The sequence below is a fragment of the Protopterus annectens genome, chromosome 4.part0, assembly GCF_019279795.1.
Source record: "Protopterus annectens isolate FY-2018-M chromosome 4.part0, PAN1.0, whole genome shotgun sequence".
NCBI classification, from domain to species: Eukaryota; Metazoa; Chordata; order Ceratodontiformes; family Protopteridae; genus Protopterus; species Protopterus annectens.
The window spans coordinates 1,664,496,412-1,664,523,573 of NC_056733.1; the positions used below are offsets into that span (position 1 = coordinate 1,664,496,412).

The 27,162-nt window shown below is 37.2% G+C and overlaps 1 protein-coding gene across 4 annotated transcripts in view; it reads right to left on the bottom strand.

Annotated features, from left to right (window-relative positions):
* Window positions 1-760: 760 nt before the first annotated feature.
* The window catches only part of PCDH1 (protocadherin 1), a 1,308,367-nt gene continuing 1,281,965 nt past the window's right edge, over window positions 761-27,162 (bottom strand). For 3 of the 4 annotated variants that reach the window (XM_044069421.1, XM_044069422.1, XM_044069420.1), the window contains exon 5: window positions 761-7,636. In XM_044069421.1, coding sequence (XP_043925356.1) covers window positions 7,251-7,636 — 386 coding nt within the window. In that variant the 3' untranslated portion in view covers window positions 761-7,250. The remainder of the gene's footprint in view (window positions 7,637-27,162) is intronic. The other variant, XM_044069423.1, reaches the window with a different exon arrangement.

Sequence of the window (27,162 nt, forward strand, 5' to 3'; positions counted from 1 at the left end):
TCACATGAGTCTAAAAGAAAGGGACATGCCAATATTCATCTTTCAAGGACAGGCATCTAACCTTTCAGGAATCATATATGGAGAGTTACCATTTTAAATTCCTTTATTGCTTTTTTGTCAGGTCAACAATGACTGTTTTTTTTTCCCTTTCAGGACAGTGGTAAAACTGGAATAATAACCTTTCATACTGTCAGATATGAAATATTTCCTAAGATTTTTTTCTAAACATTTACCACATGTGAATTTTAGTAAAACAAACTCTAATAATGTACATACAATTTTTAATAAAAAAAACTTTACCTTAAGATACCATTTCCTCCAAAAGTCTGCAATTCTACCCTAAATTGAACTATTGGATGGGAGTGTGGCAGTCTACCATGTTACAATGAAGTTGGAAGAATGGTGGAATTATTCTGAACATTTTTCCTTCAGTGGACAGGAAGCGATATTTTGAAATAACATGTCACCTTGCTCTCCTCAGCATCAACTTTTAATGAATGTCAAGGCTTGAACTCTCTCCTTAAATGGGCTGGGTCCTAGAAAACTGACACCAAAATAAAATATATGTATATGTGTGTGTGCGTGTATATGTGTATACATATATATATATATATATATATATATATATATATATATATCTATGATTTACACACACACATATATATATATATATAAATATATATATATATATATATATATATATGTATATATATATATATATATATATATATATATATATATATATATAAAGTTTACCAAGAGTTCATTAAAAGTTAATATTTTAAGGTCAGGAATAAAAGTTGTGCCTTCAAGACAAAAGTGAACAGGAACAGAAAGCATGCTAATGATGCTGGAAAGAAGACTTCCTGAAAAAGGCCAACTGTTTAACTATGCATACCTCAATGCCCTCACACTAGAAAGAAGCTTGAAAGAAAGCAAGCACTAAGTGTAAACTGGGATCAGTACTCAAAAGCATATCATTATGCAACTGATAGAATCTGTACACACCTGCTGTAAAATCAGCTTGATTAACAAAGTCATTCTATTAATTTATCAAGAACACTGGCAAAATTAAAATTCTAACTGCAGTGAAGTTAAGGAATACAGTCTCTTTGACGAAAACTTTAAAGTTGTAATGTGTGGGATTTAAGAGGTGATGGAAATATATAAAACCAGCTTCTTACTCTCTTTAACAGCTGTTATATATAACTGACATCTCAAGAAAGTTTCTTGAATAAATGCATATCCTGAAACACACTCAAAAATCTTTCCAAACCTTTAGGAGATATAGGAATACCATCTGGATACATGAAACTGTTTCAAGAAAAGTATCCAATTTCTCAAGTAATGGATGTTGCACAGAAAAGGAAGAACTGTAAAAGAAATAATAACCCTAATCAGCTCATAAAATAAAATAAAAATCAATTTTCTTCCTGATGGGCTTGCACTTAATGGAAACATACACTATATTTAAATTTTTTGGAGGAGCATTTTCTTATCTTTATAATCCCTTCCAGATCTTCACTTTCATTCTCACTCGACCTGCAATTAGAAATGGGACTGTGCAGAGCAGTTACTGTTCTTAAAAAAAAGTCTATGCCTCTCAGATATAAAATTAGGTTTCATTTAAAAAAAAAATGCCCCTGTAAACCCATGAAATTCATCTCCAAGAAGAATAAAACGATTTTACTAATACATGTTAGCGATTTTAGTATTTTCCTAATACTTCTGATCTGAAGACAATACAAAGTAACAGTTTCAGTGGAGCACCTGTTCAACAAAAATTTCACATCACTGGCAATCTGAGATGAAACGTTAACAGTGGAACTCTCAAAGAGTATTCATCAAAATCTTAATTTGTTTAAATTTACGCTCATTCTGATATGACAAAAAAAAAAAAGACCCAGGCAGAGTCAGAATACGTTTTTTTGTAAATATTTAAATCATGGGAGAATGTGCAAACCTGAGGCAGTCTTTATGCATGCACATTGTTGTAAACTTTGCTCAAGGTAAGAAGACATTAAAAGACTGTGAGATGCAATTTTTAATACTACAGAAAAATGCTTAAAACAATTCATTAAATATCTGTTCCTGCATAACCAGCTGTATTTTCTGATTTGCAGTTACATGTGTTAAACATGAGGGCTTTTAATAAATGTATTTTTCTACTGCATATATGTGTATAATATGCTGATGCTTAGAAAAAATATTTCTGAATATATTAATGTTGATTTGTACATAAGACCTGGGTCAAGATCAAAAACACCCTCTGAACGATCCTACTTAGTAAGCAAATCAAAAATAAATACAACTATCTAGTAATTAGTGCACAGAACTAAGGCTCTGAGCTGCTTCCTATAGCCAAAGGTACAGAACTTAATTATTTAATTCCTTCCACTTTCATTTCCCTACTGTTTGATTCTGAATAGATCGCTTAATCAAACATTTCTCCCTGATCACCCCTGGAAAGATATAAATGAGTATAAAAAAAGAAAATTTAGTACTTGTCTAATACCAGGAAATTCAAAATCCGAACTAAATTACCTTCACCTTCTGACAACAGAGAGTGCTAGTAACCAAAAAATGTCCTGCTTAATGAGCTAATAGAGCTGTCTATCCTTTTCAAAAAGAGTAGTAAGCAGCCATCCCTGATGAGCAGATATATACATATGATCAGACAATTACAGAAGAAAACGTACTGTTATGTAACCTGTGAACTGAAGGAAACCTTTGGAGGGGCTGATATCCAAGTATAACAATTTACTGTGAAGATACAAAAGATTTAATAATAAATTAAGTTGCAGTCCAAGCATAAAGTTTGAAGTATATTTCAAGAATCTCAATTTTCTACCTCTTAATTCACGAACAAAAAGTCATGGCCAAGGACCAATTTACATACACTCATTTTTCTTTGACCAATATGCAGAAGAAATGTCATAGAAATGCTTGCATAAAGTGTTTTCTGGAAGGAAGGGAACTTCATCTCCCACACATATGCTGCAAGGCAAGACTGCTCTACTTAATTCAATAAGATCTGATATCACTACTTTATGGGGAAAAAATTATGCTACAACCTTGGAGAAACTGGCATTCTTACAAGTGACCAGAGACAAATGCCTTGAAATGAAGCTGTTTAAAATCAAGAGTATGACTAGCAGGAAAATCAGTACAATATTTACTAGATGCTTAAAAATCAACATTGAACATAGTGCATGATAAGTTAAAACACACTACAACTTATACAAACACTAACAATGTTTAAAATAGTAAACAACCATAACACCTTTCCAAAAGAAATGTTTGCATGTAAGAAAATAAGTAAAAAAATATCCTTCTGAGATTTCAGCTATTTCTCACCTAGAAATACTTGAAGGTTTTAACCATAGTTCCTCAAATACTTTGACAGCTATGCCTTCAGAAGCCCTGAGCTAATTGTTATTCTGACACAAGCTCTGCAGCTTGACAAAAGTCTCTTAACCCACCTCACCCTCTCTCCTAGTAAGAACTTCCTCATTGTACAGTAGAAGAAAGAGAGTTTCCCAGCTCATGAAATGATTGTGAATCTGCCTCCAATAAAAATTCATATAACACAACTTCTAAGAAGTTGCACAGGTCTCAACAGAGCAAGACAAGTGAATAGCTAAATGCCCATCTCCAAGCATCACAAAATTGACTTCGCATATCAGATTTGGACAGAAAAAACTTTACAACATAAATTTGTTTTATATCAAAATATCAATGCAACATTATATATATTTATATTATACAAGATGCTGTATATCTATCTATGTGTGTGTGTGTGTGTGTGTGTGTGTATATATATATATATCTATATAAAATGTATTTATCTATAAAATTTGGAAGTTGGCTTAATTTTCTTTCTCACTGCCCACTGACATTTTCCACATTACGAGTTCAAGCAAATCAGGGCTGCAGGAGGGATGCTGAAGCTACAAGAAAACACTGAAGGTGCCCCACCAAAGGTTTCCTACCTAACATTAGTTCTCTGCTATCACTCATTTAAATTGATTTCCTAAATTCTCATACAGCTCCCAGTGAGACTTAAAGGCATAAATAGTACTTTAAAGTGGAACAAGAATTTAGCCTGCCACTAGGAAGAAAACCACATTTAACAGTTTCTTCAGTTGAACATCTTTGATTTTCTGTGGAAAGTAAAGTGACCCACTACAAAGTACATCTATCCTAGTTGGACACATTTAAAAAAACTTGTGGTACCACTGATTGTTTCTCTGAAAGCAGTGAATTTTCAATTAACAAACAATGCACTATAAAGATGTGCACAGATGAATTGCAGCACAAGTCACACAGAACTGAGTGAGTGAGCCAAAAACAATGGAAACAGTAATTAAAACTGCAAAATATTCTCTTAGAAAAGTACCCGAGCCACTCTTTCAGTGCATGTAACTTGATGTGTAATCTCCTGCTTCATGCAGCATTGAAGTTCATTCTTACTTTTAAGAGAATGCCACTTGTAGCATAAATCCAGTGCAGTTTGACTAGGTAGTTCTACATGTGGCTTACCTCCTCTTGGCTAATGCATCATGCAAGACATCGTAGTAAAAGAACTAATCAACCCAGTGCTGGGTGAGGCTAAGACCTGATGATATAAAATGTTCTAAGCCCTTGACTACTAAATGCACAACAACCTCTTCAGATTATCCCTACTACAAATCTTTTTTTTACTTTCTATAAAAACACGCACATGGTTATTCATTTTCATGGATTACTTTCTATAGCACTCCTTTCAACATATGGTGAAAGACAATAATTTGTAAGCCTTTCCCAGTGGGGGGATGCCTTAAGAAACATTAGACACAGTACTTCAAGAGACGTACTAGTCAAGAGAGCAGATGTTGTAGAGAAAAATGATAACAGAAAAGTTTAGAATCGCTTGCAATACAAATGCCATTATTTTATCAAAAGGTAGCTGCAGACAGCAGCATTTGGCTGACTATTTCAATGTCCCAAAATCTGATTTTATAAAACTTCCCCTACACTCCTTACAAAGGCACAATATAAAACAACTCCCAACTTACAGTTCCCTTCTTCATTAAAATGACAATGAACTCCTTCCTCTTTTCTTAGTGAGGACCAACAATCTGCTTGTTGTATTACATGAGTAACAGACTACATAAAGACACAATTACATAGTAAAAATAACAGCAATGGATAAAACAAGAAAAACACAACAAATGGAACACAAGCTCTCACAGATTAAGTGATGCATTAAAAAACAAAACCATAACAGAGTTATAAATACAGTTTAAACAAATATACTACAAATGTTCATAAATTAAAAAAAAAGATTGTCTCACAATAAAGTTAGACATCATGCTGACGGATCTTGCATATTGATATGACCTGAAAGGCCAAAAGTTGAGTTACAAGGATGTCCAATCATAGCTTTTCTTTGATTAGTCCATTTCTAAATTCATTTTTAACACTTACTCAGTTATCACTGGCTAAACAATATGAAGATCCAGTATTTCTTCCAATAACTGGTCAGTAATAATTTTCAGTTCACTAAACATCAAAGCCACTCACCTACTAGCATCAAGGTATGACTAGAAAAAAAAACAGACCAAGTCATACCAAGGGGATGCCAATATCAAAATATAAATGTCCCTGTTAAGCCAAGTTACAAACTAATGTCTTACAAAAGAAGATGACTGTGATCTTAAATTTTGCCAAGAAAGGAAAGACAGACTTGGTTAACTTGCATCTACATTAATGCCGAACTAGAGTTCTCACTGACATTTTGAGTGAACTAGCTGCTGACAATCCCTTGGTCTGTTCTTCCATAAGAACACAAGCAGCTGTAAAATGACTCAATTAACTTAAGCTGCTAATGCAAAACAGCATGCACTACATTGTTTTATTACAGCTCAGCGCAGGAATATTTCTGAAAATAGATCAGGCATTTATTAAGATGCCTGCATCTACCTATGTACACATAAGTGTACATTTGCCTGATCCCAATTTATGCAAAAAGAAACAAAAAGTACTTTCCACTTGAGCCAGATCTGTCTCATTTTTACACTTCTGATACCAGGAAACCTTGAAGACATTAATTCATTTCTTCAAGTATTATTACTTTTATCCTACATATTTCAGAATAATAAATGGATATTTAAATTCAATATATTTTACACAGCCTTTTTAACCACTTTGGTTTCCTAAAGCATTTAGAAGGCCTAAAGAATCCACTTCTCAAAGAATGTCATTAAGGTCACAAGAAAACACCAGCGAGGAAAAATGTAAATGAACGGCAAATATGTGAAAATATTAAAAATAACCCAACTCAAAAAATGTCCTTACCATCACATGGCACCAAACTCCCTGGGGGGGGGGGGGGGGGGGTTTGATTAAAAATAAACATCTTTCAAGTATAAAAATGTATTTTTTTTCTTTGTGTGACAGTATTAAGTAGCTGATAAGTCACAACCAGAGGCAAAAGACTCCTGTCTATGCCATACATCAATCAGTATTTAGCAACTTGCTTGTAATTCAACATAATGGAAAAAATAAATTAAAAAACACATATAAAATAATCCAGTGTTGATAACTTTCTCTTTCTCTAATCTTATTTTGATGTTACTTTCTTTATTTACAGTAATAAACAATGCTCAACTTTTTATCAGGTTCCACTCTTCCTTCTGGAAAAGAATAAAATCTAGAATTGATTTTTGAAAATGCTTATGAATCACACAACTTTTAAAATCAGGCAGACTAGTTACATTGATGAAAGGTCTTATTTACAGTGCTCAACAGTTAACAAAGAAGAATTTTCCTTCCTACAGCAGCAGACTGAGCCTTACTGGTCAAACTGAAGGTGGACACCTGGTGGCGAGGCCTCATCTGGTCTCACTATAAAACTTGCTCAATTTGTACCTTTGGTTACTAGGCTGTAGAGCTCCCACCTTGTAATACTGCAGATGCATTACAAGAAATGCATCAAGGATGCAGCTGTCGTTTAAACTTATTCATAGCCATCTGGGTCCTGACGATGGTCCAAGAGAAATTTCACCATGAAAAATGAGTTATTTTTCTCAATAGAAAACCTGAAAACATTTTTACTGAAAAAAAGAATATGTTCATTAATTTCTTATACATTCCTGCAGGTAATCTGTGTTTCTTTTAATCAGACACAGAAGCCATTTGCTTTTCAACTTCCTTTTAGATGATCAGCTCCCTCTGAGCAGGCACAATCTGAGTCTTCCTCTTAGTCATCACAGGTATATCTCTCGCTTAGAATTCTGGGTAGAAGGAGTTGTGGCTTGTTGGAAGTCAGAGGCTTGAGTAAGAGGAATTTCTTCCAGAGGGGAGTCCTTACTGGGCTCATGGCTGGTACTAGAGAAGGCACTGTATGTTGGTAACAAGCGAATGTTGGCCATCTTGGGGTTACGTTCATCTGGGAGTTTTGGGCTCCCATTACTTATTCGTTCTTGACCCCCTTTGTCTTGGTAAGGCACAAAGGTGGATAACTTGGGGGTGTTCTTGGGTCTACGATTGGGAGATGGCTGCCCAGGCATCCAGCAGGTATCTGAGTGGCCATATTCTGTGCACTCTTGTGTGCAGTTCCCTGTCATGGCAACGTCTGGCAGTGGTCGGAGGTCTGCAAAGACAGAGATATAAACAAATAACATTATGCATTATTAATATTCCAAGTGCAATTTGTCAAAACTATTAACCAGAAAAAAATCTAAGCAAACAAGATTTACAAATAACACTTCCTAAAATACTGTAAATGTTTTATTTTCTTTAAAATTAATCCAGTCAATAAATGGGTGCAGTTCTTGTTTCTACATATATACATAAGGACATACAAAACAAATCACCACAGAATGGGTATGATAAACCTTGGTAGATAAAGGCACAACAATCTTGTTACACTTTTTTGTGCTGTCATTACTTAATATTCTGTCACAAGGTCTTAATGCATTTAGAAGAAAATGTGCTTAGACATACTGCAAGGCACTCTACTCAATTATAATACTGCTGTGTTAATTTAAGTTCTAGAAAACTGATTGATTAGAATGTGCCACATGCAGTAGAAAAAGAAACCACAGACTGGGAATAGTGCACACATTTTGTGGCACTATAGCTGCTCACTACATCACCTTGTCAGTTGCACTCATGTAGTCCAATAAGAGTGGACCACATATCCATGCCTAGGAAATATGTTTTGAGTATTATCTGCAATGTTTGCTTGATATACAACACCACTGTGGTGGGAACATTTCAGTAGCACATCTTAGGAGAGGTTTGAAGAGGGCAAGATCTTCAAGCTGAGAACCAAGACATGAATGCAAACTGGGTGTTATTTTCAATTGGATCTATATCACATAATCGAAGTTTTATAACTTCAAACACGGAATGTTTAAACCATTCCGTTCGAAGTTACAAAACTTTGACTAGTGATAAAAAAGAAGTAAAAACAAAATAAACTGTTGTAAGCAGGGGTGCAAGCCCCCATGCAACCGCCACACCCCCTGCTACTTAAATATACCAACTCCGAGATCACACCACATTGAAATGAATGGAACCCTCCCCTTACAGAGATTTCTGTTTAAATACTCAAACTTGTACAAGTTCAAACTTACGGTCTCGACCATATTGGGTTCGAACTTGTACAAGTTCAACTATGTGATAGGAACCCTTTTCAATTACCTGTCAGTCTTCTATACCCTTCAGAAAGAAAAAAAATTAGCCTAATTAATACAGGTGTACTGAAACTAACACACATTAAACATAAAAAAGTATAGTATAATTTTCATTGGCAAACAATCTCTGCCCTCAACATATAAAATAGACAATAAAATGCTACTAAATGAATTATGTAGTCAGGTAACATGGTATAAAAATTCACCTCTCTTTGATCATCATGTGGCAAATGCAGTCAGAAACCCTTCTAGTTTGCAGAAGTAATAGCCAAGGGTATATCATCCAGACCTAAAATTGCCATTCCTCCTTTATATTTGGCACTGAATATACCAATTATTGTGTTCGATGTCCCTTTCACCCTTAGCTCAGTATCTTACAGACTCCTGAGGGGTGGTTGTGCCTTCACCTACCATGCAGTTAGAGACCTTGTTGTCCTTGATCTCCTCTATGTCTGCAAGTCTCTTTAAGTCAAATAGCTTAGCAAACATAATAAGAGAGCTAAACATTCACCAGCAGATGAACAGAACAAACAATGAGGGGACAAAAGCTCAAAATCAGGGACAGATTTTAAAATATGTTCTTACAACCTTATAAAGGTGCTAGAATAACAAGTTTTGTATAGCATACATTTTCCACTGACTATGAAGTTTGTAACTCAAATGTCTGACATTGTTTAGTGATTTCAATCCTCAATGATTTGCCAAAATCTGCAAATTGTATGAGAAAGAGGCCAAAATATTTGTCAAAAATCTGGAAATTCTGTTTATTTCTAGCCAGTTGAAAATTATGCGTAGCATCTCTCATTCTCTGGAATGAGGCACCCTGCTGGCTAAACAGTGGGATACATCATCATCACCGTGATCATCGTTCAAAGAGAATTTGGATGACAGATTGGGTGCCCTCATATTTACCACAGGACTAACTGATCTAGCCCTGCAAGGTGCTGATAGGTGAAAGACTAAACTGTCCTTAACTCCTATGAATACTATGAGCTCTAAATACAACTTATACATTTCTGAACAAAACCTGCCCACCTGAGTACACCTAAAGCTCAGAGATATTTACCCGGGGAACACAGGTCCTGTGTAAACAGGCCACACTTGTTAAATAGCAGAGTAGAAAGTCCAACAAGCCACACTTGTTAAATAGCAGAGTAGAAACTCCTTTGCTCCACCTTATTAATATATTTTGATACCAGGTCATTCCAATTTACAGGAAAAAATTAACCACAGTTAAAACATGAAAATAATCATGACAATGTCTCTTCTCTCCATCAATTCCAGAGGGGAATAAAGAGTCACATCTAGGCCTAAATACTTCACAACACTAACAAGTGTCATAGCATGGGCACATACAATCTCAAGCCAACACACTCTATCTAACCTTGCAAAAACAGTTAAAGAGTGAGCAAGCCAAGATAAACATACTCAGCTCTCTATGATGTGTAATGTATGTGTCTATATATACCTTTTCAATCCTTACCTCATAAAAAAAAAAGTATGTTTTTTTCTGCAAACCCTTGATGATATACAAAAAAAAAAAATAGACAGATTGATTGATTCTGTGTTAACAGTATTTATTTGTAATGAGTGTGTAAGTTGAATACACCACACAGGCCATTTTTCAGGTCATGACAGATATAATAATAAAAAACAAGAAATACAGACGGAGTTAGCGTAGTAACAAAAAATACATTGATATGCTGATACAAGCAGTAGGATATATAAACTAAAATTCTTAAATATTCCTTTATAACAATGGGCACTAACAAAATTATGTAATAATATGTGTTTCTGCCAAAATAAAGATATTTTTATTACCATCTTACCCATGTAATCAAGCATTTACTGCCACTCTGCCCATGTCATTAACATGGGTCAGCAAGCCTAAGATTTTTGAAGGCGGCTTAAGTGTAGGCTGAGTCAACAGTCTGCCTTGGCTGTTATAGCCCATTAAGAAAAAAATATCTCTTGTTTTTCCTGCTTTACTAGTTTAGTCCAGTTTCAGAGTTGCTGATTCCTGGGCTTTGGTTGTAGTTCCTGTGTACTGTTTCCTTGCCTTATTTGGGGGAGAGGAAGTTACCTTGCTTACCAGTGGGAGTGGGAAGCATTGAGCTGCCTTTTGTCCAGTTTTGTGAGGTTTCAGCCAGTAACTAGTAGTTTATTGGTCGTTTTGGGCCAGTTTCTAGCTTTTCCAGCCCCCTGGTATAAAAGCAGCGTTAAGCGCTGATTTAGCGCGGAGCTGCCACTGTTGCACACTAGGGCAGCGCCGGTTAGGCAGGTTTAAACTATTCGGACTACCTAAAGTCCACTCTTCAAATTTTCCCTTAAAACTACCTTCCTCAAACTATACTACTGATCTAATCAGCGTATCCTATAACTAAAAAGATCATCTCCACTTGACTCCAAGTAGACTATTCTCTATCTGTTAAACCTAGCACTTGCTCCTACAGTACTTATTACCTTGATACGGCACTCTTGTCATAGATAGTACCCCAAAAAGGTAACCCCCCATTTCTCGGTCACCCACGTCCCCCTGAATCTTTTTTAAAGCTTTTGTCTATCCTTCTAGCATGTCGAGGGATCAGTTGCTAGTGTCCTCTCCTGCTCAGCTGGTGAACCTGGGAATACTGAGGCAATGTTACAATTGCCTCATGTACACAGACAACCCTCTCCTCCTCCCACAAAACACAAATACATGCGAGAGATGCAACTATACGGCCAAACTGGAGGCTGAGCTCTCTCAACACAGGACTGGCAAGACCAGTCAGGAGGAGAAGGTTACCACACACACTATAGACCCAGTCTCACATAGCACCATTACAACCTCAAATCATACACATAAACACACAAAGACATACTCGGAGGCTCTGATCAAAATCTACCAAAACAGCAGAGGCCACCAAAGCAGACACCCAAACAACCACCACCTCAGAACACAACACCTGCAACACATAGACCTCACAGTCAGAGTGTCAAACAGTCACAGCCCTTAAGGCCAAACACAATGCCAGACACACTAGTCATTGGTGACTCCATAGTCAGACACACTGACGTCCCGCTCACCAGACTGAGTAAGGAGAAGGTCACAGTAAGCTGCCTGTCGGGCGCTAGAATCCGCCACATAACGCAAGCACTCAGGTCTCTCAACAGCAAGTACAAATATGACTCAGTCATTGTCCACGCTGGTGTAAACGACCTGAGACGTACCTCTTTGGACTACATGAAAAGAGACATTGAGGAGCTCTCTGATTATGTAGCCCAGGCAGGTATGACCCTGACCTTGAGCAGTATCCTACCTTCACCAAGAGTGATGCCACAATACAGAGATAAGATGATCAGCTTTAACAATTGGCTTAAACACTGGTGTCATTCAAAGGGGATCCAGTATCTGTCTGCCTGGGATGACATGCTGGACAAGCCACGCTGCTTCCAAGGGACGGCTTGCACCTGTCACCCTGGGATTCCGGATATTGGCAAAGGCTCTTGCCACCCCATAGTGCCTTTTTTAGGCAAGGCTCAAATTCTAAACCTACCACCCTAGAACACAAAAAAGGAAAAAAACTAAGGGTAATGCTGCTCAATGCCAGAAGTCTAAATCTCAAAATGCACGCACTCGAGGCCCTTCTCAGTATGGAGAACATCGATGTCTGTGCTGTGACAGAAACCTGGTTCAAGGCTCCTGAGAGCACCCCTGCGCTATCAGGTTTTACCTCATATCATGCGTTCTGGCCCAAAAATCCGGACAATACCAAGAAAGGAGGGGGGGGTATCCATATTCATCAAGGACACCCACACCTCAAGACTGGTGGCAACGCACGATGCATCGGAGACCATCCAGGTGCAATTAACCATAGGCAAGACTGCTCTGCAAATTGTAGCATGTTACAGGCCACCCTCACAAACTCAGGAACCTCACATGGCCTTCCTGAAAACACTAGAGTGGATAAATGTATCACCAAACACCATCATACTAGGTGACTTCAATTACCCTAATATAGACTGGGAACACTACTCAAGCCCAAACACTCTAGCTCAAAAGTTCCTGGAATTCATAAACTCAAATGCCATGGAACAACTAGTCACCATCCCCACAAGAGGAGATAACATACTTGATCTCATCATCACGAACATGGGAGCACAATGTTCAACACCGGAAGTATACCCCTCACTGGTGAGATCAGATCACAAACTAATCTCGCTGGAGGTCCTCATCCCACCCCCACCTGAAATAAAAAAGACCACAGTAAAGAACTTCTCAAAAGCCAACTTCACACTTCTAAAGACTAGTGTGGTCTCCTTTAAGGCCCCCGAGCCGGAGGAAAACAGTACTCAAGCCGCTGAATCACTTACAAACACCTTCTACCAGCACCTGCAGGACTGCATGGATAAGGCAATCCCAAACAAAACAAAGACTCTTAGTACCAAAGGCAAGCGTCCAGTCTGGTGGACCCCAGCCATAAACAAACTCTACAATAAAAGGAGGAAGCTACTACAAGATAGAGCAAAATCCTTAAAAGGTAAGACACCCTTGATCACTATAAGTAAAAAACTAAGAGCTCTCATAAAATCATCCAAAGCAAATTTCGAGAGAAAAATAGCTAAAGACTCAAAAGACAATCATAAGGCCTTCTTTAGCTATGTTAGAAACCTAGGAGGAAACTCCCAGATATGCTCAGAACTAGTTCAAAATGATGTGAAGATTACTGATCTTACAGACATTGCCAACATACTGGCTGACAGGTTCAGTGCAAACTTCTTCCCCCCCCCCAAAAGGAGAGATATCTATACCAAACGATTGCAGCCCCCAAACATCTCCAGCGCCCAAGTGAGAACTGCACTCTCCAAAGCAAAAAACACAGCATCCATGGGACCTGATGGTGTCCCCGGCTGTGTGCTCCACGAACTCAATGAGGAATTAAACCCACAGCTAGGACAGCTGTTTAATCAAAGTCTTACCTCTGGATACGCACCCAGGAGTGGCGCACTGCAACTGTGGTCCCACTTCACAAAGGCGGTGCCTCCACCGACCCTGGAAATTACCGGCCCATTAGCTTGACAAGCCTTATCTGCAAAGCCATGGAGAGGATCATAATGGACCTCATAAATAAAGACATAGGGAATTTGCAGACTTTGGATCCAACCCAGTTTGGCTTTGTCAAAGGCAGATCATGCCTTTTAAACTTGGTTGACTTCTTCGAAACAGTCACCAAAGCCATTGACGAGGGAAAGGCAGTCCATGCAGCCTACCTCGATCTGGCTAAGGCCTTCGATACAATACCCCACTCGGGTATCATTGAAAAACTCATCAGCTTAAATGTTAACCCATACATCACAAGATGGGTTGCAAACTGGCTGAGTGACAGAACCCACAGGGTCAGAGTTGCTGGCGCCATGTCAGACTCAAAGCCTGTCACAAGTGGTGTCCCACAGGGCTCAGTCCTGGGCCCACTCTTGTTTGGCATCTACTTTTCCAAGTACAAGCAAACACAGGAGGGTTATGGCTGACAAAGTTTGCAGATGACTGCAAACTGGGCGCCATAGTAGAAAACACATCTGACACAGATATCCTTCAGAAGGGTCTCACAGAAACGGATAACTGGTGCCAGAGCCACGGCCTGAAGTTAAATGCCAAAAATGCATAGTCATACCCTTTGGGAAAAACAAGGTTACCCCTAGCTACCAAATAGGTGGCAATCCACTGAGCACAGAAGAAGTTATCAGGGACCTGGGGACCCAGGTTGATAGTAGTCTGTCATTCGACACCCATGTAGCTAAAGTAGTTAGGAAGACCTTCTACATTGCCCACCTTATCATGAAGGGATTCTCATCTAGATCAAGGGAGGTCATAGTCTCCCTTTACTCATCACTCATCAGACCAATGATTGAGTACAATGCCCCATTCGGGATGTATCTGACCCGACACTTGCAGCAGCTGGAGAGGCCACAAAAGTTCCTCACCAAAAGGATAAAGGGTCTCAAAATCTGTCCTATGCTGCCCGACTGAAAGAACTCCAGCTCTATTCAGTCGCCACCGCTTGCACAGAGGTGACCTTTGCCAAACTTACAAGCCCATGTCAAACCCAGATTTGATGAATATGCTTCACCTCAAAAATCTAGATCCATCAGAGCCACAAGGGCAGGAGACTTAAACCTCGACACGGCTATTAATAGGACGTGCTGGAGGGATAGAGTCATCACCCAAAGACTCCCTATGCTGTGGAACAAAATCCCGGTACATGTGAGGCAGAGCACCTCGCTGGCCTTGTTCAAGAGAAATCTTGACCAATGGATGGGAGATCGCAGATATACCCCAGGGATTACCTCAGTGTCACTGCTCGACAGAGGCACAGCAAAATAATGGGTATAGTTCCCCATACTAAAGGGGTGGCGTAAGCCACAAAACGATGGGCTAGGCTTGTAAATGCCCTCGGGCAGATAGCCTAGTATGAACCTATGAACCTATGAACCTATGAAGAGCCAGGCCTATACAGAGAAATGTAATAAAAACTGTATTAAATGTAACATGTTTATACACAGCTGTTTATAACTGGTAACTGTTAGATGATCGAAAGCCAAAAATGTTGACTTTCAGAATACTGAACACAAAATGTTGAATATTCAAAAGATCAGCAAAGGCCAGTAACTCATTTCTGAAATTACTGTATAGCTGGGAGTGGGGTCTTGCCCATTCCGCACAGTATCGTGATCTTGGAGTTGGTGTATATAATTAACAGTTACACTCACATGGTGATGCAGTGGGGCATGCCCCCCTGCTAAAACACAACGTTTTATGTTTTTTGGGTTGGTTTTGATAGTCTGAGTGTTTGATTATGAGGGTTCAATGTCTTGAATGTCAATGTGTGTAATGAACATGCTAACATAGACCCATTTATATCCTACATACATGTATGAGGCCAAACATGCTGGGAGACAGATAAAGCATAAAATGTTTGTTACATCTTTAATTCTGTATTTTGCGTGAATGATCATTAAAAAAGGCAGTTATGTTTGCATGAAGTAGCACAAGAATTTGTTGTACAAATCAGGAATTTCAGTCTAATCCCCTTGAAGGGCAATGAAGCAGAAATTGGTATACAGTTCTAAAAATCCTTGCTGTACTCTGTGCTTAACAACTATAAATGTTGCAGTTCAACAAGTAACCTAATATGTGACACTACTACATAGAAGCCTGAATGATGGTGAGCACGGCATGAAATACGGTTCTGTCTACTGTAAGAATAATGGTAAACTCAGAAATAAACCTGTACTGTGAAATTCACACATAAACAAAGTGTCAGTAAATCTGTAGTGCACCCACACTCCCAACATAAAAAAATGAAAACTAACAACTAAAACACTCAATCCTACCATCAAGTAGTGTAAGGCCAGGTAAGAACTTGGTCATTATCGACTTTAAAGATAATCACAAGACTATATTTAGTTATTAGGAAACCTAGAAATGATGCCCATTATTGGCAATGGAGTGTCCTAAACTGATTCCACAGGTATTTCCAATACCCTGGAAGACACATTCTCGACTCCCAACCAAACCCCAGATATCATTCTTACTGCTCACTATTTCATCCTTTCAAAAGTCACCAGATCACATTTGTACTGTCCAAACCAAAATGAATAACTTCATGGGGCATACTATATAATATATATATATATATATATATATATATATATATATATATATTTTTTTTTGTAAAGAAAGGAACAATGCTAAGATGACAAATAATGACACAAGTGATTTGCAAGACTTACACTCAACCCATTACAGATTAGTAAAACATGAGCCTTGCCTATTAAATCTAGCAGGTTTTGAAAGACTACTGCTGACCTGTAAGTGGGCTTGAAAGTCCATACTGTTTATCTTGACTTTTCCAAGGAATATGACATGAATCCTCATGCTGGTGTCATATAAAAGCACTACCAAATTAAAAGAAACCCATATAAAGTCCACTGAACAGCCATCCAGCTATTGAATAGAATTCATATTGTTAAAAAAGATGGTGCCTCCTCTAGTCAGAGGAGCGTCACCAGTGGTGTTCAACAGGACTCTGTCCCGTGCTCCCTGCAGTTTGACATCTATTCTCAGAAGTGAAAGCAGATATAAGGAATACCGCCTACACTTATTGATGGATCAAATCCTTCTTTGATACTCAGATGGGCAGCATGGGCTGGACTAAAACACTACTTATTGTGTCTGTCATTGGCTCACCATAAATGCCAAAAAAATGCAATACAAGTGGGTAGGATTTCATTTCCTTTAATTTCAAGCCAATGAAAAGACAGTTTTAAACACAGGCAGGTTTCTGGCACCTAAACAATACTGGAACCATACTGTAGGGAGAAAAGAAACCAAAGGGTTGAATTAATCCATAGAAGAGGGTGGAGTTCTGCTTTAATCTGCCTGGGTGGTTCAAATATTTAGAACCCAGTTTCAATGAAGGCACAGGAAGAAAAGCTGTAAGGAAAAGATGTAGTCTGTATAACACAGAAGCAGAATTAGACAATATCCTGCAGAATTAACAAGTAAATGACACTCATATAAATCAAACTTTAGCGCTTCAACATAGCACTGGAAAAATAAAAGTCAAACAAAATTATATACAGTGTACAATGCATTTTCAAACAAAGCCTAAGCTAGAACTCACATTGCAAAATATGCCCCCCCCCATCTCTTTTTCAGACACACAAAGACACATTTAGCCCATGGCACAATTTATCTGACACCGTTAAAAATCACACTAACATAAGTAATTTACTACAGGGGTGGGTTTATATAAAACATGAAGGGTTAAGATGGTCAACATCTCAAATTAAAAAGAGTTCTTCCCTGAAAATGATAGTGGGTTAAAACTGATATTTGATGTTGGTATATATGTGATTTGGGATCCAGGTGTTGTACAAAAAGGGGCAGAAAATATCTTTAAATTAGGTCATTGTATCTGATCACCTAACAGATTGTTTCAGTTCCAATCTTTTAGTAGATGGTGAGAAGATTGCTTTACCATTGCAGGTTGCACACTGCAGGACAAAGATACAAAGGACAGCCTTTGAACAAAAGCTAAAATGACAGAATCACCAACACGCTTCCTGCCTTTCTAGGAACATTCTCTGAATTACTCAGGACTGTTCTCATGTTAGGGTCGTTCCAGATCCTCACCTAATGTCATCAACAATGTAGCATTATGCTTAGGTGAGTTACTCCTGTAACTAAATACTAGGTTACTCAAACTTTTCCATCTTCAATGCTCCTTATGAAGGCCTAGCATACTCCAGGATCCAAACCGCCAGTACTGATAATAAATACCAAGCAAACAACTGCCCTGAAGAAAATACAGGCACCTTAAGAAACCAAATCTTTCACTTCAGCTTTTTTTTTTTTTTTTTTGAGAAAAAAAAACTCTAGAAAGTAAATCTCTACTAAAAAAATAAACAAATGAATAACTAAGTAAACAATAACTTTCTAAGTTGTTAATAAATGCTGTCATTTATAAATCCACAACTGTTCTGAATCACAGAAAAAAATCACTCAGCAATAAACTACAGCTCATTTTAACAGGGGACATAAACATGTTATATATAGTCAGAAGCTTATACAACAAGGGGAGAAATCAGATTGATTAGGCCATCCAGACCTTATCAGCGGCAGGGCCTGTTTCTGTATTAAATTGAAAAACAACTATTCAAAATGTAATTGTAAAAAGTCCAAAGAAAAGGATAAATGCAAAAATGCCATACTCTTAAATCTAATCAGAAAAAAATAAGTACCTTAGTTACTAAGCTTGATGCAAATCAGCAGAATAGCAGCTGACTGACATGATGAACTATTATAATTCAACTTTTTAAAAAGCTGAAGAATCAGATCAAGTGGGCTTCTGTATAATTTAACTCATGCTGATTTCCCTGCTGTGAAGGAAAACTTGCCTTCCTTCTGAAGTAAATATTCACAACATGTAAAGTTGGCAATTCTTCTCATGTGGAACGTAGGCTGATTAGTTTCAAGTGGTTGTCACTTGCTCTTTTTTTTCTGAAACCAGTTGCACACTGGGTTTGACATGCAGTCATCCCTTGGCTTATTTTTCTTCTACTATTGTTTTTATTCACACTGAGGATTAACTAATCATAAATCGCATGCGTGTCCTCTCAGAATAAAAAAACAATTCCTAATATCTGTGTTGGTCTATATTAAAAGATGTTTACTGGAAATACTGCAAAAGACACCCTTCAAGCAGGTGAAAATGAGAAGGTAATCTAGAAATATTTTTCAAGCAATGTTCCCAACAGTGACAATTCTAGAAATAGACCCATGGCCAGCTTAGCATATTCGGCAGTAGTAGCTCACATTAGGATTAATCTTTGTAGACATTCCCTTTCAAGTAATAAAAGCAGCCAGTAGCTGGCTATCACATCATTCTTATGTGCCTGCTATATCCTGGCTCTCAATAGGGTTCGTAGCAACTACCATTTCTAATGCGAGGAACCCAAAATGTGATATATACTGCAAGGCACACAAAGCACTATGAATACAAGTCAGGTGGACAATACTTCAAAAGCATGCCTGATCTAAACACACACACACACACACACACACACGCACACGCATGCATGCACGCACGCACACACATACACACACACACACACACACACACACACACACACACACACACACACACACACACACACACACAAGCATGCACACACACAAATATGTGCTAACGAAACAGATTTGTGCAGAAATGCTGATCTCCAAGATGTACATCTTGATTCAAAGAAACTCTTCATGGTCACCAAGCAACCATTTACTTTTAGAGACATCAGAACATATTTGGAGATCTGTTTAGATCAGTCATGCAGTACAGTTTAGATATCCGCTTACACTTCATCCTGCATTTCTGTTTACAGGTCACCACATCTGGGTGCAGCATTTTTGATCTCTAAACCCATGTGCATTGTGAAAAGTATTCACTGACCTGCAAAGAAGCAATCACACATCAGAGGTGAACCAGAAGACAGCCAGCAAAGGACACAAACCATGTGCCTAAAAATAAAGCATTTCTTTTGACCTACTGAAATCTTTTAACCTGCATCATGCTGCAGGTGTGACCTTGATACAGCACCTGTGCTTAGACATGCCATTGGTCACTGCACAAGGATTGATTCACTGGCCTGTGAAAATGTTAGCCCATGGCAGAGACAAAAGTGGGGCTGCCAAAGAAGGAGACAAACCATGTGCCTACAAAACGAAGAACATTTCTTGTGACCACAGACAATTTTAGCCAGTAACATGCTGTAGAAATGACCTTGAGATAGCACCTGTGCTCAGCTACGTCAGTGGTTCCAAATTAAGCAGCAGAAATTCTGTAGCACTGCACTTTGTTTTCAGGATACCTGCATCCCATATTAATCTAGCAATGAGAGGCTATTTATTCACAGCTTTTGCCTGAAGCATGAAATTGCTTGTCTCAGAATTCTGACTTTCCAGAGGTCATGCTGTAGTACATTTCTTCTTTTGCACATTGTTTTTTAAATGAGATATACAAGTATATGTTTGGACTCCTTGTGGACTGAAATGAAAATGTGGAAACAAGAGGTCAGATAGAAGTACAAGGCAGTCCCGAATCAGAAGCTTCATGATTGTTTAACTATCAACAATACATTTCTTTAGAACTCCTAGGCATGCAAGCAAATATAGCCAATATCTTTAGGTGTTCATACTTCAGATACAGTAAATGTACAATGTGGCAGAGTCCTAAACCTTAGTCACACTAGGTGTACTAACTTGAATTGATCATCTATACATATATTCAGTTCCTGTAGTCTTCACCTGCAAGAAAGGCTTTTATATCTGTTTTATCATAATTAAAATTATAAGAAAACAAGAGTTTCCCTCTAGGCAAGCAATCAACAAAGTGAGTAGCCAGCCCTTGAGAAAATATCAGTCCTACTACAGAATGGTCAGGCAGGCACAATGCATCAGTGCTTTTCAAGTTTGCCAAATTATCTGTCTGGGATATGAAAGGAAACAAAAGACCCCAGCAACTATACAGATAAACAGACATACACAGATGCTGCAAAGAAGACACCCCAGGTGGGAGCAGAACTGGAGTAGTATTGTGCAAGAGCAATGCTAATCACCACAGCACTATAGTTCAACTGAAGATAGAGATATGAAACTCAAGAATTTAAGCATACATAGTTCAAATAAAAATTAACTAAAAAGACAAGGACTATGATTGTGTTTTCAAATCATATAACAACAACATCTTACTGAAAACTAACCAGCTGTAAAAGAACTGTCCTATAAACTCTACAATCACAGTCCATATTGTCAAATAATACATCCAAAGTATATTTTATGTTCTGACAATGGTTATATGACATATTTGGAGTTTAAACTAATAATTTAAGTCTTCAGATCATAAGGTAATCAAAGAGAGAAAAATTACTAGCCCAATGAAATTGAATGGACAAAGAATGGGATTTTCTCTGTTTTATTAAAATGACAACTTTATTAACTCATTAATACATAAGCAGCCTATACACATCTTGCATTCCAGACCACTTTCTGAAAAATAAACTTAAAAAGGATAAGACAAACAAAAGTAAATATTTGGTGAACAATAAAAGCTATTCCTACAAGTATATTATTAGAAAATTTATGTTAACCAAACATAAGCTTCCACATGACAAGAACAAATTCCTCTATGAGTACATGTTTATTAAGATATTTACAAAAGTACGAAAACATATACTTAATTGTATAATTAGCAGAATAAATAACACTGAATATTTCTCAAGATGTGCAACTTATAGTGCAAATATGAAAGAAAGTTTTCCTCACCAACATCTAAGGTTTCACCTTATGTCATGCATCAGTTTTTAAGCCACTTGTTTTTTTTTTTTCTTTTTTTACGTTTTAGGTGCATATGGAAATATTGTTTATTGTTACAACTAGCAATATATCATGTCTAGTGTGATATAAAAGGGCACTGACAATGAATTTTTCTCTCTCCCACCATGGCATATCACATAATACCCTTCAATAACATGCAGGGCTTTCAGTTATGAAAATAAGAACATAAATATGAAAATATAAACAATATGTGGTGAACATTGATTAATTTCTGTACTGCAATATATCATACTTTAACAATTATTTTGTTAATAAGTCCATATACTTTCTAATATTGCCTATTATTATAAGTAATAAACAAAGCTAGAGCCAAAAAAAAAGTTCTGGGCACCATAAGGAATTATGGGTATGAACTTGAAGTATACAAAACAGGCATTATAGGCTTGAATGAAATAACATAACTTTACCTACCTCTTACTACTTCAACTCATACCTTAACTGATGAATAATTGTGCTTATCAATGTGAATTTTACAGAACAAAAAAATTGCATAGTGACTTATCAAACTCAGAAAAAATCAAGAAAAGGCCATTTGTTTACCTTAGTACATGTTATGTTCATTTACCATGAGATGTAATGATCTCAACAGCTCAGGCAACATGAAGTCCAGCAATTCTATTTTCAATATTGCCAAGCTAAATCGGTACTGTTATCTATGTATACATGTATTTCACTATGGCACAGCTTGTTTCAGGGTATACATGGACAAATACACATACATATTGCTCTATGGATCACATGTCAGGAGTAAATGGAATAAAATGCAAATAGTAAAACAGGTACAGCACATAACAAAGCTGACAAACTTACAGCTGGCTTGCCTCATTCTGCCTCTCACCATCTTACTATAGAAAACCTGGGATAGATATGCAAGCTGTGAAAGACTGCACATGCTCAGTTAATTTTCACTCTTTAGTAAAACACACACAGATGCACTGGCTGCTTATTAACATGGCACACCACTACTGGAAAACCAAAATGTACTTGATCAGTGAAAACAGAATACCGATGGAGCTTAACGCTTTTTTTCCCCATAGTGGAACAGTCTAATGACTGGCAAACTTGTCAATTTCTAAACAGTATTTAGAAAGTATTCTCTCATGATGTATCTATGACAAGATCATGCAATCACACAGGTGTTCCCATTCAAGTCACTATGAATATCATGTTACCATGCAGAAATTTCTAGAACTTAGTTTTGACAGCATCTAAATCAGAGTGCATCATCTGCTCCCTTTCCAACATACTTGTATCTTATTAACTATTGCTTTTATTTCACTGTCTGTGCATGACCCACCTCTGACCATCCTATTGAACTGTACTTTATATAAAATGCTGCAGCACTGTCTTTTCATTTACATAACATTATACCTGTGACCATCTTTACTAAAGTGAGTTACAGGTTTGCAGCTGAAAAAATAAATGTGAAATTATATAAGACAATAAAGTGTTCTTGGTAAACTGTAGTGAATCAGTGATGTGCACTGTGTTCTGGGAAAAAAGTCAAGCTAGTATGTAGAATTTGTTTCTTTGAGAAAGGTGAAAAGCTTAGCAGCCATCATTCCACCACCTAACACACTCACATACACACACACACACACACACACACACACACACACACACACACACACACACACACACACACACACAGAGACACACACACACACACACAGTTCTAAAGATTTCTCATAAATATTTCATAAAAGAGGTTTTGTTCCAAATTCAGCAAAATATTCTTATCATACAAGATTCTTGCTTTCACATGGCAATGATAAATGTTATGAAGAATGCCAGGATGAAAAAAAAGTATTTACCTATGTAACCTTATGTCTTCCATCCTCACAACATGATCCATATAAACTGCCTTCTGGACAAAACTCAGAGCTCTTTAAACATGTGTGTGCCTGCTACATGGTCCCAGGTTAAGATCTTATAATCTGTACCACCATTTTCGTGTGGGTTTAATTTAAAAACTGACATCTGCTCTAGACTCTTAATCCATAGTATTCATTATAACTTTTCCTATTAGGAAAAATGGAATGAACATTAAACAGTTGCTAAACTATTCTACTATCTAAAGTAATACAGAAATCTGCAAAGTCACAGTTTTATTACAATGGACTGATATTTAGTTCAGCCTAGACTGTAGTGCCCAATGTTGTAAGCATATTCCATAATGTAAGCATACAGTAGTTCTTATGTGTTTTTTTTTTTTTTACCTCTTGTTTTCATTTCACTGTTGTCAGTCTTGCTACTGCTCTATTTTTGTTTACCTTCACCTCTGGCCCAGAATGTGACTGAAGATTGTCTGCTGGGCCAGCACACTCAACTGCCTAAAACGTATACTATAAATTAACTTATTACTTAATGCATAGCTATGCAACAGTCTTTCAAGCAAGTTATAGGCTCATACAGAACCTAAGTAGAGCTCCGGCTCCAAGAAATGTGATAAGCACCACACAAATTTAACTTCGACCCAGAAGAAAGGGCTATCATGTTTATCACATCTCAAGAAGCTGTCCAAAATGGCTTTAGTCTTAAATGAACAATAAAAACAGCAAAACAAGTTGCACACCCTGTAAGCACTAGGAAGTGTTTAGTTTATCATGAAAACTGAGAGTCTGTGCTGCAGAATTAAAGTTGCTTCTGTTGCTTCATACACTTCCTCTAGCAGTGATTTGGATCAGCTGCAACTCACTGTTTTTGTTTTTGGTACCCACAGCTGCACACTATTCTGTACCCCCCTTCCCCCCAACCCTGCCCAATGTTAGTTCTATAGTAGCCCCGTGCTGACCCTGCCCCGAGCCTAATACTCCACAGAAATTCAAAGTAGATGAAGTTTTAAATGTAGTTTTCCAGATGCATGCTGCATTTATATTAATGGGAGTTTCAACAATATTGTATGATTTTATCAGCCAATGCAGCAAACATACAGTGGCATTTTATTTTTAATTTTATTGTTACTCTCAAACAGCACAGTAATCTTTACTAATCTATTATTTTGCTAGAAGCATAGTAAAATTTCAATTAAGAAATGTGTGCAGAAACCCAATTGAACTAAGTAACACAGTTAATTACATTTTTCTTTACCTTTCAGTGGAAATTTTCCCAACAAATCAAACAAAATCTAGAAGTAAACAGCTTAATTACATACAGGATGCATGGAGTATGTGTGTTGACTGCTTGACTAAATTAAATCCTGTCACAAAATGACTGCAAAATTAAAAAAAAAATCATTCAGTTTCATACATCTAATAATGCATGCTGGGTTATTTATAGAAAAGATAATACTAAACACAAAAACTTGGAAGACATTCGTCCATTTAGCTTGTGACTCACCACACCCTGAATGTGTAGCAGTATCTGATCTGTACATTACCCAGTCAGTACTATTGCATAATTATAATGTGTATCGTAAATTGCAGGTGATCAGGTGACACACACATTTAAATTGTGAAAGTGAAAATCAAAACTTTATAAGCTGCATGTTTAATCTATTTGCAAATGTAAACCTTTCTGCATGGCACCATTTTACATCTTTGTTGCCAGCATTCCAACAGCATTATCTTTGTATCTCTCAACCCCCTCCTCATTTGGTGGAGAGAGAAAAAATATTCTTCTGAAAAGAGTGTAGAATTCATACTGCCCCCCCCAAAAGGCTTGTCCACCACCATGCCCAGCAGCATCAATGGCCACTGCAGTATGCAACATTGTGTAATGTCCATTACTTTTAGCATAACCACAGCCTGTCCAGAAAAACAAGGGAGTAACAAGAGTGCTATCATATATTACAGAATGAAATGAACAAGTCAGGGGTTTGTTCAGTCTCAGCAAAGCTATACTCAACATAAGCAGCATCAGCTCGGGTTTAACATCCACTACCTTAATGCACGCTACATGGCACGCAGAAACCACGACAGCATAAAGCATTTAGGCAAACTATCAATACTAGTAAACATTTTACTATTTGTGACTTCCCATAAGTTTATAAAGACACTTCATAGGCTTCTTTCTTATGAAAATAATATTAACTATCTCCATCTCTCTTGCAAGCAGATATGCAACTCTCTACCAAACGTGACGCTGTGTGTGAACGTTCATATGGCATGCAAACACACAAGAAAGACACTCAACAAAGGGACTTTCAAGCAAGATTTATACTTAAACTTTCATTTGAAATATGTTGCAAAGGCAATGAATTTGAATTATATGAATCAGTTTCAGTTAGAAACAACACTGGACATTCAATAAGGGAACTGAACTGAAACAGTCACAATTTGAAAGAGTCGGCTTACTTAATGGTGACCCAATACCTAATTATTTCAAAATGCAGACACAGGGAAATGGTGCTTTGCCCATAATAATATGTCAGATCTTGGCAGACTAGATAAAAGATATGAAAATCCATGTGATGCAAGCTAGCAAGTCTTTTGGGGAATCTTTTAGTTAGATGCCAGAAGGAAACATTCTCATGGGAAAGAATTCTGTCATAGTTTCCTAAAGCAAAAATCCAGTAATGCTAGTTTAAAACACATCTGACATTCAGAGGTGTCAGATCAGAAACTACACAATTCTCTCTGAGAGTCAAAGAGGACCATTTTAAATATCATTGAAATTTTAAAGTTTCTAAAAGACATGAAAATCTAAAAGGAAAGCACGGATGTGAAGGAGAACACTGGTTTAAATAAAATTAGGGTTACCCTACATCAGATAGAAGGTTATATTAAGGGGCAGGAATATTTATTTCTTTTCAGAATGCCATATGAAGCCCAGGACATTTAATCTGTAGTAAGAAATGCCTTGTGGTACACTTCTTCTCTTTAAAAAAAATGCATGTAAAACAAAACAGATACTGTACAGTTTTGTCCAAATGCTCCTGTCAACTAATTTCCCTTTTCTGGGCTCTGTGGTAAATACTTCCACCATTTATAAAAGAATATTTCTGGAATATGGACAATTAGATTACTTCAGATCAGGAAAATGTTATTACTCCTATTAGATTCTTGTTGGCAGTCAGCTGTGTAAAAGACATTACTGTATAGCCTTCAGAAAAAAATAAAGGTAGTAATGCAAATGTTATAGGAAAATGTTATAATTTCTGCTGATTAACATCAAGTGTGCAGATATCCTTCTGAGGCTTAAACTCACAGGCACATATCCATTCAAAGAAAAGCTCATGCAAAAAGCTCAAGTCTTCATCATTTAATGAAATAAGATTATGCCCATAGATTGGTACTAGTAATATGAAAGCAGACAGCATGTTTATTTGAAAAACAGAGGTGAGAAAGATATATCTATCTATCTACATATATATATATATATATATATATATATATATATATATATATATATATATATATATATATATATATACATACATACATATACAGACACAAAAAGGAAACTCACACCCACACATTCTACAGTCCCTCTCACACACACAAACATCAAACATAAACAAACATCAGCATATCAAACACTTACACACCCACACTTTCACCTGCCTACCCTAACCCACACAAACAACTGACAAACACATTCACACACACT